General features: G+C 39.4%; 1 protein-coding gene and 2 non-coding genes across 3 annotated transcripts; all 3 read right to left on the bottom strand.

Moving 5' to 3' along the window:
- Positions 1 to 5,467: 5,467 nt before the first annotated feature.
- On the bottom strand, positions 5,468 to 13,147 carry LOC139961516 (uncharacterized). Its single transcript, XM_071960737.1, has 3 exons — positions 12,991 to 13,147; positions 7,258 to 7,632; positions 5,468 to 6,525 (listed from the first exon to the last, which is right to left on the bottom strand). Exons 2-3 carry the CDS (start codon positions 7,338 to 7,340, stop codon positions 5,838 to 5,840), a joined length of 771 nt encoding a protein of 256 aa, XP_071816838.1. The 5' UTR covers positions 7,341 to 7,632; positions 12,991 to 13,147; the 3' UTR covers positions 5,468 to 5,837.
- A 2,583-nt stretch (positions 13,148 to 15,730) lies between these two features.
- LOC139962307 (U1 spliceosomal RNA) lies at positions 15,731 to 15,895 on the bottom strand. The gene has a single exon (XR_011791218.1). It is a non-coding gene; the product is annotated as a U1 spliceosomal RNA (small nuclear RNA).
- Positions 15,896 to 16,777: 882 nt separating this feature from the next.
- Positions 16,778 to 16,942, bottom strand: LOC139962306 (U1 spliceosomal RNA). The gene has a single exon (XR_011791217.1). It is a non-coding gene; the product is annotated as a U1 spliceosomal RNA (small nuclear RNA).
- Between the last annotated feature and the right edge of the window lie 301 nt (positions 16,943 to 17,243).

The raw sequence follows: 17,243 nt of genomic DNA, 5'->3' as shown, positions 1-17,243 counted from the left end.
TAACATTCCAATTTAAGTTGTTTACTACTAGCCGAAAGTGATAATAAGAAATAGCATTTGAACTTCTCAATTGAACTGTCACTGTGATGTAACATTTATGGCGCGAATACCAATTGCAGATCCTAGAAAAGGTATTGGCGCGAATAGTGTTTCTTCTGTTAGATTCGTTGTACGCCTCTGAATGGACCTTCTAATCAACTTAATAATGCATAAATATGCTAATGCGAATCCATAGTAAATTTTCTTCAATGCTTCCATGCCATTATGTTTCTACTTTAAGGGAGAGTCTTGCTTGTGATTTCTAACCGGCAGCCAGGGACGTAGCTAAGGCCTGATTATTTGGGGGGGGGGGGGGGTGTAGTGGCTGAAATTCCAACTGGATGGGTTTTGGAGCCAGAAAATTCCGACTGCTGCCTTGTACCCCCCCCCCCACCCCCGCACTAATCGTCAACGATACGGTAAGTGTCAGTCAGACACTTTCGCGACTGCACTTATGTTCCGAACTTTTTTCGATACATTTGTACCTTATGGGGCAAAGTTTTTGCTTATGTTGATGGAACTTTTAAGCTTCCATAGATAAGCATTGGCGTTTAAATTGTATACCATAGAGACAATATATATCCCAACGACGTAGCCAGGAGTTTGAAAGAGGGAACACCTTTTGCGATTGTTATGGGGGAGGGGTCTAAGGGGAGGGGGTGTCCCACTCCCCTTTGAGATATTTTTGAACAATTGAAGGTCCTTAGATGCGATCTGGTGCAATTTGTTGCCAGTTTCATCATTATCATATGATATCATGTTATCAGCAGATTTTGTTTTCCTGTTTGAATTCTTTTACATGTTCTTTTACATAATATATCAGAAATACATTTGACGAACTTAACTGATGGACAATATAAACTTTCATATTTTGTAAGACAGCCAGATGTGCAGTGGCCTAAAAACAAATATCGTTATCGCCGTGTATTAGCAGTGTAATAACAACAGTTTTTAAACATATTTTTCGACACTGAAAGGGGGGAGCAGTCGCTCCCCTGCTCCCCCTGGCTACGTCCCTGTATATCCTGAACTTACTTGAAGCAAGCGGACAGGGTCGACCCACCCAATAGCAAAATTAATACATAAATTATCCGAATTGAAGCTGGCGAACGTTGTATTTTTTTTTAGAGTATTCAAAATCATACGAAGTTTTGTATGGTGGAGTATAAGGATCGCGAGATACAATTTCTCAATGTGACGAGTAAACGTGGTAAATATGACTGATTAAAGGTCAATTTTGATCGAAAATTTTATGTCACTCACAAATTACAAGAACATATGAAAATAAAAGTGCGACAGTCAGAAAAATTAGAGTGCGACAGTCGGAAATTCCGAATTGAAGCTGGCGACAGTCGGAAATTCCGACAGTCGGAAATTCCGACTGTCGCACTCAAATTTTCCAACTATCGTAATTTTTACCAAGATTGGGGGGGGTGAGACACCCCCCACACCCCCCTCTAGCGACGTCCCTGCCGGCAGCCTATGTAGTTTGTTAGCCCGAGCCCCCGATATACAGTTATTATTATGTTTCTTTAAGATTACAAATTGCCTGTAATTAAACTAAATCACGAATGATTCATTTTTTTGAACTGAAGTGAAGTAGGGAAATCAGTAAGCAACACATCGTGAATCCAAAGTATAACTTTCAAAGTCGTGTAGGTCTGTTCTCCTAATATTGGCTCAACGACATTTCAAGTTCTAACAGTCATATTCCGAGCAGACGAAGGTTACCGACTCCACGATAAGACGCTCTATCTATAGGTTCCGCCCCGACTTCCAACATTCAGGACGAGTCCAACCCATTTTTTTACATTACACTATATAGTCCAAGTTAAAAATACATTCTGAGTACCGATTTCTGTGGGGATTTGGTGTGGTGGTGTCTTGGCTTGGTCCTCGTGGAAGTACTGGGGCATAAACGTATGCTGACCGTTGCATTATTGTATTAAATCTTTAGGCTAATTATTATTGGCTCCGCTGGATGATTTACAACGAATACTATCTACAAAACAAAAGAGAAGATTGTTTACAGATTTATCCTGCAATGTATATCCATACATCTCGCATCTCAAGGTTGTAGTGTGAGGAATATAAGACGTGTGCACCATATAGGCCTATCTTTATTTAATTCTATATAGGCTATCATGTTGACAGTGTAGATGGTAAGTAAAACGACTGAACCTTTGATAGTATATCATTTGTATTTCGGAGACGAGTGTACTTTTTGGGATCAATCAGCAGACTATAAACAGATGTTAAGCAGATGCATCCGTCAATGGATATATATGCACGTTATATGCCATGCAGGTATAAGCAATAGAAAATATTTCAAACAGGCGCTTAGCTATAGCATGAGAACAGTTTCAGTCTTTCAACTATAACCTATTTAGTATACTGAACTTTTATAACAGGATATTCACTTGCACTTCGGTGACTTATCGTGTCTGTAAACTTCTAAAAATAGTGCAAATTTCTACTTAATCTTATTCATTATCGATGAAAAATCTTAGACGTAAGCAATACCAGTATATCCTTATTTGTAAGTTATAGTCATTTTGTTTTATATTATATTCCGTGCGATCTGTCACCTTGATGTTTTGCTGGTACCATAAAAGTTGTTTGTCAAATTCTTTATCATATTCTTTCATACACTCCCCACCCCCCCCCCCCTCCTCTCCTCGCATATAACAATATAAGTTAAAAGGAATCTTGGAACATTTAGAAGAAAATAAAACTTTGAAGATTTTGTGTGTTTTTTATCATTACAAATTCAAGCACAAGTGGCTTAATGTAACCAAATTTAGACTTGTTCAATTCTTTAGCCATGTGTGTTAAGAAACTTTAAATCTCTGATCTCCCAAATGGGATACGATTTTGCTTAGTTCTTTGAAGAAGTTGATCATGACATTATTATTATTATTATTACAGGTATCTAAATCTCCCTAGAGGTGGGTTTGGTGTGCTTAATAATGCTTTCTCTCTTCCCACATCAGGAACGACACCGCCGCCGATTATTTACAAACGTGTGTCATCGTTTGTATGGGTATGGGACGATAGAGGTACCGGGCGACAAGAGGCATAACGGTTTGGCGTCCACAGGCTATACAAAGTGGATTCTATGCTCTTGGAGATGTTGGAATTCCCCTTACCAATTCACCTGCCCCAGAGAGCTCCGCGATTCTCGTCAAGGCGATCGAAAGTGACGCTCTACATCCACCGGTTGCGTTTTCTGAAAATTGGAGAGATGTTGATAGTGGTGGACAATACGACGGTCGTATCCTTAAGATGATACCAAAAAGTGGATACACTTGTTTGGGATTCGTAGCAGTGCAAAGTTGGACTTCAGATCCCGATTTAGACCTTTTCAGGTAAGAGGACTTTACACAAAGTACCGTTACTTGTTATAAGCAGTGGAGGGGGAATGTCTCGCACCATATCCATCTTCAGTCTGGGGAGAAACTTTTTTTTACATTCTTTTCAACCTCAAAAAAACCATTCAAGCCCTAACATATAGTCTAAATAAATACATCTTAGAATGTACCATGTTAAGGTCTAAACTTGCGTATGTATGCAAAGCATGGTGACTGTCACAGTGTCTAGTGATCTATGTTGCATATACCAGTGGCGTGCGCAAAGCCGAACCGAGGCAATCGCCTCACCTCGATCGTCAGTCGGGATGAAAATAATCAGCGGGAGTTAAAGCGGGGGCCTCTGAAACCGAATAGCAACTACGCTACTGTCTACACCACCAGGCTCGGATTCTTTTACATTTTATTCCTTTAAGGTCTCACTTTTCTAAATATTTGCTCTGATTCCGTTATATATTTCTTTTGGTTTGACGTTACCTTCCTGTTGTTTGGGTATATTTATTTACTTTCTCACTTTCTTTTCGTCGTCATTACATAACTTCTTTCACCATTTTGTAATTGTGAAGATCGTCATATTTCTTTTGTTTCAATGGCACAAAGGTTGCAATATTGACAAGAAAAACTCACAAAAAAGTCGATATCAACGGAAGTTAGATAATTTTGTAATTAATTCTTTTTCTTCTCTGAAAAAAAAAGACAATATAGTTTATTTTAAATTTTGTGTTCAGGTGTGTGAAAAACGAATTTGTCACAGCGGGAGCTGGTACCTACAGCTTTTTGTGGAATGACGTTGTTTCATAAAGTGCAGTTTCGTTATTCCGAAATCTTCCATAGGGATAGGATACTTTCACTCTTGACGCTAACACCTTCTCGGCCATCTCACAACACAGCGACTTAGGAGGTTCCCCTGCGCTTCTTAACGGCAGGTTTGTCAAAAACCACCAGGATATCAACTTGGGACTCCCCGAAGCGGCAATCAACGTTTACGAAACGACCGACTTGTCGTTAATATGGAACGATAAGGGTACTGGTGCTATCATTGGTTTATCTGTTTGGAGGAGCAAAGGTGAATCAACTACGTATTCGCTCGGCGACATCGCTTTTCCAAGTACCGGAAGAGAGCCGAATAGAGGGTTCGTTGTAAAAGCGGTCAACGATGACGCACTTGGAGCACCAGTGGATTTTCGTGAAATCTACCGAACTTCTGGTACAGGTGGCGACTGGGATGGCTACGTGGCAGTCAGAGGTTTCTCTAAACCAGTCGCCGACTCGGTTCGCTGTATCAAAGACGAATACACGACACCTGGTGAGTGGAAGTTTATCTGGAACGACGAAACAAGTGGCGGACACCAAAGGTGCACAGTGTATGAGGCAATTGCACAGGACAACAAAGGCCAAAGTGTACAAGCCATGTAAGCGGTGCAAAGTCATTCAGCTATGCCAACCGGTGCTTATGTACTGAAAACAAGTGCAGTTAATTACTTGTCCGGAAAAGCAGCTACGAAGTACACAATTCAGAATGTAGTCTATGACTTTGACAACCGCAAGATAATGGACAGCGACCCAGAGAGCATCACCAGAACAACTCTCATGAATCAAGGAAGTACCGAGCAGTCAGCTTCGCGGACTCTGTCCTACGAATATGCGGAGGAATACTCATGGGGCAATTCTGCGGGTTTTGAAATTGGTGTAAAGACAAGCGTTACGACCGGGATACCATTCATCGTCAGCCGAGAGGTAAAGTTTCCAAGCGGCGTCATCGTCTTTGGCAGCACAAACGTTAGCGCTACAAATGCATTTACGTATAGATTATATAATGGTTGAGACGACCTGTTGTTGTAACAAAAACACGATGCAGATCGCCAGGTATTTGTAATGACAAAATACGCGCTTGTCATCACAGTTAAATTATTAATATTCTCTGTAATTAACATTGGCTTCTGTTTAAACCCTTAATTAGTTCAGGTCGTCTCAACCATTATATAATCTATACGTAAATGCAATTGTAGCGCAAACGTTTGTGCTGCCAAAGACGATGACGCCACCTGGAAACCTTACCTCTCCGCTGACGATGAATGGTATCCCGGTCGAAATGCTTGTCTCTACACCAATTTCAAGACCCGCAGAATTGCCCCATGAGTATTCCTCCGCATATTGGTAAGACAAGAGTCCGCGAAGCTGACTGCTCGGTACTTCCTTGATTCACGAGAGTTGTTCTGGTGATGCTCTCTGGGTCGCTGTCAGTTATCTTGCGGTCGTCAAAGTTATAGACTACATTCTGAATTGTGTACTTCGTAGCTGCTTTTCCGGAGAAGTAATTAACTGCACTTGTTTTCAGTACATAAGCACCGGTTGGCACAGCTGAATGACTTTGCATCGCTGACATGGCTTGTACACTTTGGCCTTTGTTGTCCTGTGCAATTGCCTCATTCACTGTGCACCTTTGGTGTCCGCCACTTGTTTCTTCGTTCCAGATAAACTTCCACTCACCAGGTGTCGTGAATTCATCTTTGATACAGCGAACCGAGTCGGTGGCTGGTTTAGAAAACCTCTGACTGCCACGTGGCCAAGAGCACAATAACCAGCAGAACATACTGGTTGATGAAATGAGCCATCCCATTCGCCACCTGTACCAGAAGTTCGGTAGATTTCACGAAAATCCACTGGTACTCCAAGTGCGTCATCGTTGACCGCTTTTACAACGAACCCTCTATTCGGCTCTCCTTCGGTCCTTGGATACGCGATGTCGCCGAGCGAATACGTAGTTGATTTACCTTTGCTCCTCCAAACAGATAAACCCAAGATAGCACCAGTACCCTTATCGTTCCATATTAACGACAAGTCGGTCGTTTCGTAAACGTTGACTGCCGCTTCGGGGAGTCCCAAGTTGATTTCCTGGTGGTTTTTGACAAACCTGCCGTTAAGAAGCGCAGGGGAACCTCCTAAGTCGCTGTGTTCTGGGATGGCCGAGAAAGTGTTAGCGTCCAGAGCGAAAGTATCCGATCCCGATGGAAGATTTTGGAATAACGAGACTGCACCAGCACTTTCTGAACCAACGTCATTCCACAAAAAGCTGTAGGTGCCAGCTCCCGCTGTGACAAATTCGTTTTTCACACACCTGAACACAAAATTATAAAATAAATTATATTGTCTTTTCTTCAGGGACGATGAAGAATTAATTACAAAATTAATTTTTTACCTTCCGTTGATATTGACTTTTTTTTGGTCCTTTCTTGTTAACATTGCAACCTTTGTGCCATTGAAACCAAAGAAATATGACGATCTTCACAATTACAAAATGGTGAAAGAAGTTATGTAATGACGACGAAAAGAAAGTGAGAAAGTAAATAAATATACCCAAACAACAGGAAGGTAACGTCAAACCAAAAGAAAAATATAACGGAATCAGAGCAAAATATTTAGAAAAGTGAGACCTTAAAGGAATAAACTGTAAAAGAATCCGAGCCTGGTGGTGTAGACAGTAGCGTAGTTGATATACGGTTTCAGAGGCCCCGCTTTAACTCCCGCTGAAAATTTTCATCCCGACTGACGATCGAGGTGAGGCGATTGCCTCGATTCGGCTTTGCGCACGCCACTGGTATACGCAACATAGATCACTAGACACTGTGACAGTCCCCATGCTTTGCATACATATGCAAGTTTAGACCTGAACATGGTTCATTCTAAGATGTATTTATTTAGACTATAACTTTGGACTTGAATGGCTTTTGTGAGGTTGAAAAGAATGTAAAAAAAAAATTTCTCCCCAGACTGAAGATGGATATGGTGCGAGACATTCCCCCTCCACTGCTTATAACAAGTAACGGTACTTTGTGTAAAGTCCTCTTACCTGAAAAGGTCTAAATCGGGATCTGAAGTCCAACTTTGGACTGCTACGAATCCCAAACAAGTGTATCCACTTTTTGGTAGCATCTTAAGGATACGACCGTCGTATTGTCCACCGCTATCAACATCTCTCCAAATTTCAGAAAACGCAACCGGTGGATGTAGAGCGTCACTTTCGATCGCCTTGACGAGAATCGCGGAGCTCTCGGGGGCAGGTGAATTGGTAAGGGGAATTCCAACATCTCCAAGAGCATAGAATCCACTTTGTATAGCCTGTGGACGCCAAACCGTTATGCCTCTTGTCGCCCGGTACCTCTATCGTCCCATACCCATACAAACGATGACACACGTTTGTAAATAATCGGCGGCGGTGTCGTTCCTGATGTGGGAAGAGAGAAAGCATTATTAAATACACCAAACCCACTTCTAGGGAGATTGAGATAATAATAATAATGATAATAATAATGATAATGATAATAATATTAATAATGATGATGATGATGGTGATGATGATGATGATGATGATGATGATGATGATGATGATGATGATGATGATGATGATGATGATGATGATGATGATGATGATGATGATGATGATGATGATAATAATAATAATAATAATAATATATAATATAATGTGATGATCAACTTCTTCAAAGAACTAAGCAAAATCGTATCCCATTTGGGAGATCAGAGATTTAAAGTTTCTCAACAAACATGGATGAAGAATTGAACAAGTCTAAATTTGATAACATCAAGCCACTTCTGCTTGAATTTTCAATGTTTAAAAAACAAAAGCTTCAAAGTTGTATTTTCTACTAATGGTAGTAAGAATTATCTTAACTTATAATGTTATATGCGAGGAGACGAGGGGGAGGGGGGGGGGGGGGGTATGACAGATTATAATACAGAATTTCACAAACAACTTTTATGGTACCAGCAAAACATCAAAATATCAAGGTGAGAGATCGCACGGAATATAATATAAAACAAAATGACTATAACTTACAAATAAAGATATACTGGTATTGCTTACGTCTAAGATTTTTCATCGATAACGAATAAGATTAAGTAGAAACTTGCACCCTTTTAGAAGTTTCCAGACACTAAAAGTACACTCGTCGCCGAAATGCAAGTGAATATCCTATTATAAACGCCTAGTATACTATATAGGTTATAGTTGAAAGAATGAAAAATGTTCTCATGCTATAGCTAAGCGCCGGTTTGAAACATGGCATATAACGTGCATATATATCCCTTAAAGGATGCATCTGCTTAACATCTGTTTATAGTCTGCTGATTGACCACAAAAAGTACACTCGTCTGCGAAATACAAATGATATACTATCAAAGGTTCAGTCGTTTTACTTACCATCTACACTGTCAACATGATAGCCTATATAGAGTTAGAAAAATAAATGGTTCACGCGTCTTTTATTCCTTACACTACATCCCTGAGATGCGAGATGTATGGATATACATTGCAGGATAAATCTGCAAATAATATTCTCTTTTGTTTTGCAGATAGTATTCGTTGTAAATCATCCAGCGGAGCCAATAATAATTAGCCTAAAAATTTAATACAATAATGCAACGGCCCGCATACGTTTATGTCAGTACTTCAACGAGGACCAAGTCATGACCCACCAAACCACATTTACAAGATAGAAGTGCATTCATATTTATATGAATGACGATATTTAATGACGATATTCGGTTGGAAAAACAAAAGAGGAGACGCCTGGAGCGCAGGTGGAGACGCACAAAGCTTGAAATTGATCTACAGATGTACTGTAAACAGAAAAACACTGTTAATAAATTAATTGAACAAGCTAAAATCAAGTACTATTCTGGTCAGATTAATGACAAAGCAGGTGATCAAAAACAATTGTTCAATGTTGTAAATGATCTCTTGCAAAAGAGCAAAAAACCATCGCTCCCACAATCTGATTCAGATGAAGCTCTTGCTGAGCAATTCTCTGAGTTCTTTAGTAGAAAGATAATGGAAATACGTAAACAATTTCCTAGTAGAGTCACTGAACCATTTTCATATGAGACTGTTTCTAATACCAGTGTATACCTCACTAACTTTGAGCCTACCAGTGAATTGGAAGTTAGAAATATCATTTGTAAATCACCCTGTAAGTCTTGTGAGTTGGACCCCCTCCCAGCTTCACTGGTGAAAGAGTGTATTGATGGCTTAGTTCCTTATATCACCACCATTGTAAATAAGTCTTTTGTTGAAGGTACTTTTCCATCCATCTTAAAGACTGCATACATAAGACCATTGTTAAAGAAAACTGGACTGGACAAGGAGGTGCTTAAAAATTACAGGCCTGTGGCTAATCTGGGTTTCTTAGGAAAGACAATTGAACGTGTTGTGTCCGCTAGATTGAGCACTGTTATTAATGAACACAATCTTTCTGACAAATTTCAGAGTGCCTACAGGCCAAAGCATAGTATCGAGACCGCTCTTTTGCGTGTCCAAAACGATATTTTGGCTGCCATGGATGAGGGAAATGCAACCGCTCTCATCATATTAGATTTAAGCGCGGCTTTCGACACCGTGGATCACAATATTTTGCTTGGTAGACTTCGTGATTTTATTGCCTTGCGTGGCAATGCGCTCAAATGGTGTCAGTCATATTTGACAAACAGACCAGAATATGTTCGCATTGGAAACTCCTCTTCCATTCCAGTTTTCCATGATTGTACGGTCCCGCAAGGGTCAGTTCTAGGACCCCAGTGGTTTACTGTTTATACTTATCCTGTTCACAAAATAATTCTCAAATACGAACTTCAGTATCATGTCTATGCCGACGATACGCAATTGTATATGTCTTTCAAACCAACTCAAAAATGTGCCAATCAATCTATCAAGAACATTGAATTATGTATTTGCGAAATCCGCAAGTGGATGCGGGAGAACTTCCTCAAGTTGAACGATGATAAGACTGAGTTTGTTTTATTTGGTTCCAGACAACAACTTTCAAAAGTTCATGTTCCGCATATTACAATTGGGGATTCTAACATTACTCTTGCTGCAAGTGCTCGTAACCTAGGGGTTATTTTTGACTCGTCAATGTCTCTTAAGAATCATGTTTCAAATATTGTTCGTTCTGCATCATTTCACATCAGGAACATTGTAGAATAAGAAAGTAATTAAATCCTCGTGCCACTGAACAAATTGTACATACTTTTCGGCCTTCCACAAGTTCAAATTAATCGCTTGAAGCGCATTCAAAATGCAGCTGCGCGCTTAGTTACTTTAACTAAAAAGAGGTCTCATATAACACCCACTTTGAGGAAATTACACTGGTTGCCGATGGATAGCAGAATTAAGTACAAATTGCTTCTTACTGTGTTTAAAGCATTGAATGACTTGGCTCCGGACTATATGTCATGTCTCATCACACCATATAACCCATCCCGTCCGCTCCGCTCCAGCACCAAATTGCTTCTTTTTGAACCCCCTCAAATAATTCTTGGGGTGACAGAGCTTTCTCAGTTGCTGCACCTCGCCTTTGGAACAGCCTTCCCATCAAAATCAGATCTTGCACTCATTGGCACAGTTCAAAACATTGCTGAAAACCCACTTGTTCAATGGAGCCTTTGCTTAACTTATTGTTTTGCATTTCATGTTTTCATATGTAGATTAAGTTGTTTTGTAGGTTAAGTTGTAATTTTAAGATTTTGTTATTGTAATGCGCCTTGAGCGCCTTGTTTCTTTAGGTGGATTTGTGCGCTGTATAAATCCACATTATTATTATTATTATATTGATGAAGTTCGTTTTCCGGGTCAAATTTGTACTGTTTAGTAATTATCGATGACGATTCTGCTATATATTCCAATATCACTAAAATCTCAAATCAGGAAAATCAAGGAATGCAACCAATTTTTTTTATCATTTCTAGTGGTCTACTGTAAGTCTCCAATATTTAGGAAAACATGTCATATAACTTGATTCCATAAATTTAACTTTCAAAAAGTGTTTCCCCATCCCCTGTTCTAAATGCTTTCCTGGTAATGTAGTTTGAGGCATGTATATGAACGGCAAGAAATAGCATGAAGGCCCAGGATGATAAAAAAGCGGTAAAGGGGTGGGGGGGCGTACCGTAGGGGCTTGGCGGTTTCTTCCTCAGACCAAGGCTACGCTGGCCCAGGTGAGACCATGGAAGTTCCAACAAAAATTTTGGCACTTACCTCTTAACAATTCGAAATATCTTCTCGAAATAATTGCAATATGAAAAAAATCGGAAGCGTCATTTTCCTTCCTCTTCGTATTTATTTTACTTTATATTTTCAAGGTAGAATCTTGAAAGAGTCGACACTTAAACCATTGTCAACATTCAGTCCTTAGGTCATATTAAGATGTTCAATATCTTTCGATTCGCCATTTATAAAATCATCCTCATTATACCGGAAATAAGAATTGTAATAATAAATAAAGAAAACCACTAAAAAATTTTAAAGCAAATATGTGGCTCGATTTTTGTCATATTTAGACTTGCTAAAGTCTCCTCCTTGAGTGTATTGGTATTGCCAACATGGAATAAAACAAATCTTTGCTGTTTGGGGAATTTTGTTTGTAGCAGTTATAGCCCTATCACATAAACTTTTCAGTTCTTAATCTTTGTTCCATCCACAGACCCATACGGAAAAATGAAGAAAATGATCAGGACCCCCCTGCAGACAAAGAGAATACCATCAATGACTTCAACTTCATCATGGTTGGAGCCCAGGTTAGTTCCCGTTGTCACACCCCACACCCTCCCCTATGAGATGGCATTTTGGAAAGTTTAAATGCCTTGACATAAGTTAATTTTGACCAGCCCGCACCAACCCAACCCGCCAACAAACTCCCAACCCTCTTAATAAAAACAAACAATTAGAATCCATACCGACGAACATCCACTCATATATACATGCAAACAAAAATTATAATAATTGCAAGAAAGCAACCTCTAGTGCCAATCCCTCCCCAACCCCCAACCCCCACCAAAAGAAGGGAAAAGAACAAGAAACGGTTGAAAGAAAAAAACCGTGGTGAGTCGGAATAAGTCGATCGAGGGGAATGTCACACCCCACACCCTCCCCTATGAGATGGCATTTTGGGAAGTTTAAATGCCTTGACATAAGTTAATAAAAACAAACAATTAGAATCCATACCCACGAACATCCACTCATATATACATGCAAACAAAAATTATAATAATTGCAAGAAAGCAACCTCCAGTCCCAATCCCCCTCCCCAACCCCCACCAAAAGAAGGGAAAAGAACAAGAAACGGTTGAAAGAAACAAACCGTGGTGAGTCGGAATAAGTCGATCGAGGGGAATGATGATCTTGAGTTTTATAGGTTATATCATATTTTAGTAATAACCATTCAAATCTAGTATACTTATACCATAGTCACTTGTGTCACTTTATTCACTTTTATTGTGCTATGAATGGTAATCATGAAGGCCATAGGCAAGCACATAAAAAAAATCGTAAAACAGTTGAAAGAGAAAAACCCGAGTGAGTCGGAATAAGTGAAATGATGATCATGAGCACTAAACCATTAAAGCCTAGTATAGTTTTACCATGGTCTACACTTTCTCCCTCTTTATATTCACTTATTGGACTTTAAATGGAAATCACGAAGGCCATATAGGCAAGCACATAAATCTTTTATTTTTTTAAACTTTGTTTATAACCATTGAGCTTTAATGACTAGCTCAACGTATAACTCACCAAACACAGACGCTGTGAGCCCCAAAACGGAAAAGAGAATAAGAAACGTCATGATGGTGTCTCGCTGATGTCAGGAGGTCAGCCAATTGCGACTTTCAGAATGTGCATTTCATTCATCTTCATCTGGTATAAATATTCCTGCAGGAACCCGCACATCGAACAAATTTTATATTATATATTTTATATATTTATATATATTTTATATATTTATATATTTATATTATATATAATAATATGTCAGTTGCCACATGCAGGTCCCCGGGAATAAGCTAGAGATATGCTGCGTGCATGTTTTCTTGAAAGAGAAGTATGAATGTGAAAAAAAGAAGCAATTAATCATATTTTGTCTAAAGGCCTGAATTGAATATGTGCATCATTCTGAAAAATTTGCTAAAGTAAAAAACAACATATCAAATCAAATAGGATCCCTCCATTACTGATCAGTGATGTAACGGGTGTAGACCTGCCAACCCCTAGCCCCCTCCCCATCCCCCCCGCCCGCCCACTTCTAGCATACCCAGTTTCCCCTATGGCAAGCCGTTTCAACATTTACCTCGTTATTCTACTTAAGTAGAACCAATTCCACTTAAGTAGAATACAATTAAGCTTAAGTGAAATTAGTTGCACTTAAGTAGAATACAATTAGGCTTAAGTGAAATTAATTGCACTTAAGTAGAATTGCATTTTACTTAAGTTTAATTGTATTCCACTTAAGTAAAATTACCACTTTCTTTTAAGCTTAAGTTAAATTCAATTTCACTTAAGCTTAATTGTATTCTACTTAAGTAAAATACAATTCTACTTAAGTAAAATTGAATTTAGATTAAGTAAAAGTGTCATTCTTTTTCCCTTAAGCTAAATGAATTTTTACTTAAGTAAAATTGTATTTTACTTAAGTAGAATACAATAAAGCTTAAGTGAAATTGAATTTAACTTAAGCTAAATTGTATTCTACTTAAGTAGAATTGTAATTTACTTAAGTAGAATACAATTGCATTTTAATAAAGTAAAATTCAGTTATACTTAAGTAAAACACAATTTAGCTTAAGTGGAATTGAAGGATCGGTCGTATGGCAAGCCGTTTAAACATTTACCTCGTGCGGAGAAGTGGTTGGTCTCCGGGCAATGTTTACATAGTACCATGCCTTGTGATACTACTACTAGTACCACTGCTTGGTGGTATGTCGTGTTGTAGTCGTTCCCTTGCCCTCAAAAGTGCCCTTCCAACAGCATCAGCAACAGTTTGCAACGCTTGATTGGCTGGCTGCATTTACCAAATGTCTAACGTTCAGACTCAGTGATGAACATAGCTTTGCTTCATTTGCTAAGGGTAAGTATGGTGTTATGTTCGTACATACACAACGAAAGTTGGATAAGTATGGCAGTATGGGGGAATGGCCGCAAATAGTTACGTTACTATTACATCTTGAACGTAACTCTATAAGTCTCGCACCACATTAATTGTTCCATTGACTTACACAATAAACTGGTCACTATCAAGACCTGTCAAAGCATAGATAGAAGTTTTCATCTGGTATATCCTACCATGGAGGTAAAAACAGATCCTACCCACCACATAATAGCTGTGATCTTGGCCTGTCATGGCACTTGCAAACTTCCATATCATGACCGTTTAGATTTTGAGCTAGAAGAGGAGCAAGTTTAGCACACTGAACCCTTCCATATGCTCGTTCGGAGTAATATCAACATTTAACCAAAGATTTTCTAAAATGGTTTATATCACCTTCGATCCTCCCTATTTTCACAGCATCTGTATTTTAAATTATGCTCTTTCATATAAAGGCAGAACAAACGATGACTGTAAATGATAACATGATTTAAACAAGCTTACGTTAGGTACATTTACCTCTTTTCTGACAATGGGTACCCTTTTGAGCGGATAACACGTGGTGCAGTACCTATAATAGTATACAAAGTCGGACTTCGGGTGGTATAGTATTAGAGTCTATATCAATCCGCTCAATTGTTCTCCTTCAGGAAAAGTGCCAAAAAGCAGCGGGAGAACATCTTTTGTGACCTGTTATCAATCATAATCTAGTTTTTTGTGGCTTGCATGTTGAAGAGCATGAATGGAAGTACCTGTGGTGAAAAAAAAATTGGGTCAATTGAGGCAATTTAGACCCCTTTAGGCCTCCCAGGAGCAGCGTAGGAAATTTGTTTGCCACTGAGTGAAGAGGTTTGTTTACAAGTGACGAAAACTTCCTGCTCGGATAGCAAAAAATCTTCAAGGTCATGATACGGAAAATTGATGGTGCCATGAAAGGCCAATTTGTCAGCTATCCGGTGATGGGTAGCGTTTACCTAGTGAAAACTATAGACAGAGAGACGACATTACTTTTGTGATTTAGTGTGTAAGTCAATGGGGCTTTTAATGGGCGTATGCTACCTTAGAGGCAAGAAAAGTGACGCAAACAGTAGCATACTGATTGACCAATCACATTTCACAATTACAATTACACAGTTACACAGTTTCAAAAGTACAATTCATTGCACTTCAGCTCAATTGTATTCTATTTAAGTGGAATTAATTCTACTTAAATAGAATAGAGAGATAAATGTTAAAACGGCTTGCCATAGGGGGAAGGGTGATTTTACATGTGATCGGTTGCATGACGAGATCTGAAAACCTCCCTGCGACATTGTATGGTGACTGGGCCAGGCAAAGAGTACAATACTACACTTAATTGTCTTTTTGTTGCAATTAGTTTATATATATATAAGGAGGATAGCGCGAACGCAGTCCTCCACTACCAGAAATTATACGCCCGAGTTCTCTACGTTTGAGAGAATCGCAGGGGTCAACCCATCCGAAAGTGCAATGGACAGGCCTCACCCTGGGGGCTCCGCCGTCATGATCACGGAAATCCCTGCGCCAGGTAAGTATGCTTTGACATTCTGCGATTTGGTTCATGTACTGCTGCGAATTCACACAGAAGATATTAAACGGAAAATGTTCTCTTACGGTTATAAAAAAGCGTCAATAGCTGAAATATTTCTTGCCGAACAATAAATCGATATTTTAAATCGTTATTTAATAGCTTTCATGTCACTGATTATACTGCAAATGCTCACAGTTATGTAAATAACTGTTTCGATCAGGTTTTGAACAGTGCTATACGGCTAGACCTTTAACAACAGCACACCGGCCGGGATTTCGTCCTAGTGGGTCACGTGACTAATATTATTGTACTGAACAGAGCATGTCTTATAATAGGGAGAAGCTTGCCGATCATTTTGTAGTCCTTATAAGAGTCAGTGAATTGATGGAGGGGCAGAAAGGTATAGGATATACATGATACTAGATCTTGATTAACAAACATCAGTGTACTTGTGTTCCGTGTCCTACAAAGCATTGGCAGCTTACGTAGCTTATTACGTACGTGTCCTAGTGGGTCACGTGACTAATATTATTGTACTGAACAGAGCATGTCTTATAATGTTCCGTGTCCTACAAAGCATTGGCAGCTTACGTAGTGGGTCACGTGACTAATATTATTGTACTGAACAGAGCATGTCTTATAATGTTCCGTGTCCTACAAAGCATTGGCAGCTTACGTAGTGTACGATTCGCACGCATGCGCACTGAGTGTTTCAATATTGGATATATTTGGAGGGGCGGAGGCGGGGGAAGGGTGATTTTACATGTGATCGGTTGCATGACGAGATCTGAAAACCTCCCTGCGACATTGTATGGTGACTGGGCCAGGCAAAGAGTACAATACTACACTTAATTGTCTTTTTGTTGCAATTAGTTTATATATATATAAGGAGGATAGCGCGAACGCAGTCCTCCACTACCAGAAATTATACGCCCGAGTTCTCTACGTTTGAGAGAATCGCAGGGGTCAACCCATCCGAAAGTGCAATGGACAGGCCTCACCCTGGGGGCTCCGCCGTCATGATCACGGAAATCCCTGCGCCAGGTAAGTATGCTTTGACATTCTGCGATTTGGTTCATGTACTGCTGCGAATTCACACAGAAGATATTAAACGGAAAATGTTCTCTTACGGTTATAAAAAAGCGTCAATAGCTGAAATATTTCTTGCCGAACAATAAATCGATATTTTAAATCGTTATTTAATAGCTTTCATGTCACTGATTATACTGCAAATGCTCACAGTTATGTAAATAACTGTTTCGATCAGGTTTTGAACAGTGCTATACGGCTAGACCTTTAACAACAGCACACCGGCCGGGATTTCGTCCTAGTGGGTCACGTGACTAATATTAT

Source organism: Apostichopus japonicus, chromosome 20, assembly GCF_037975245.1.
Source record: "Apostichopus japonicus isolate 1M-3 chromosome 20, ASM3797524v1, whole genome shotgun sequence".
Lineage (NCBI taxonomy): Eukaryota > Metazoa > Echinodermata > Holothuroidea > Aspidochirotida > Stichopodidae > Apostichopus > Apostichopus japonicus.
The sequence above is the reverse complement of the archived record's forward strand: the minus strand, read 5'-3'. Positions and strand labels throughout refer to the sequence as shown.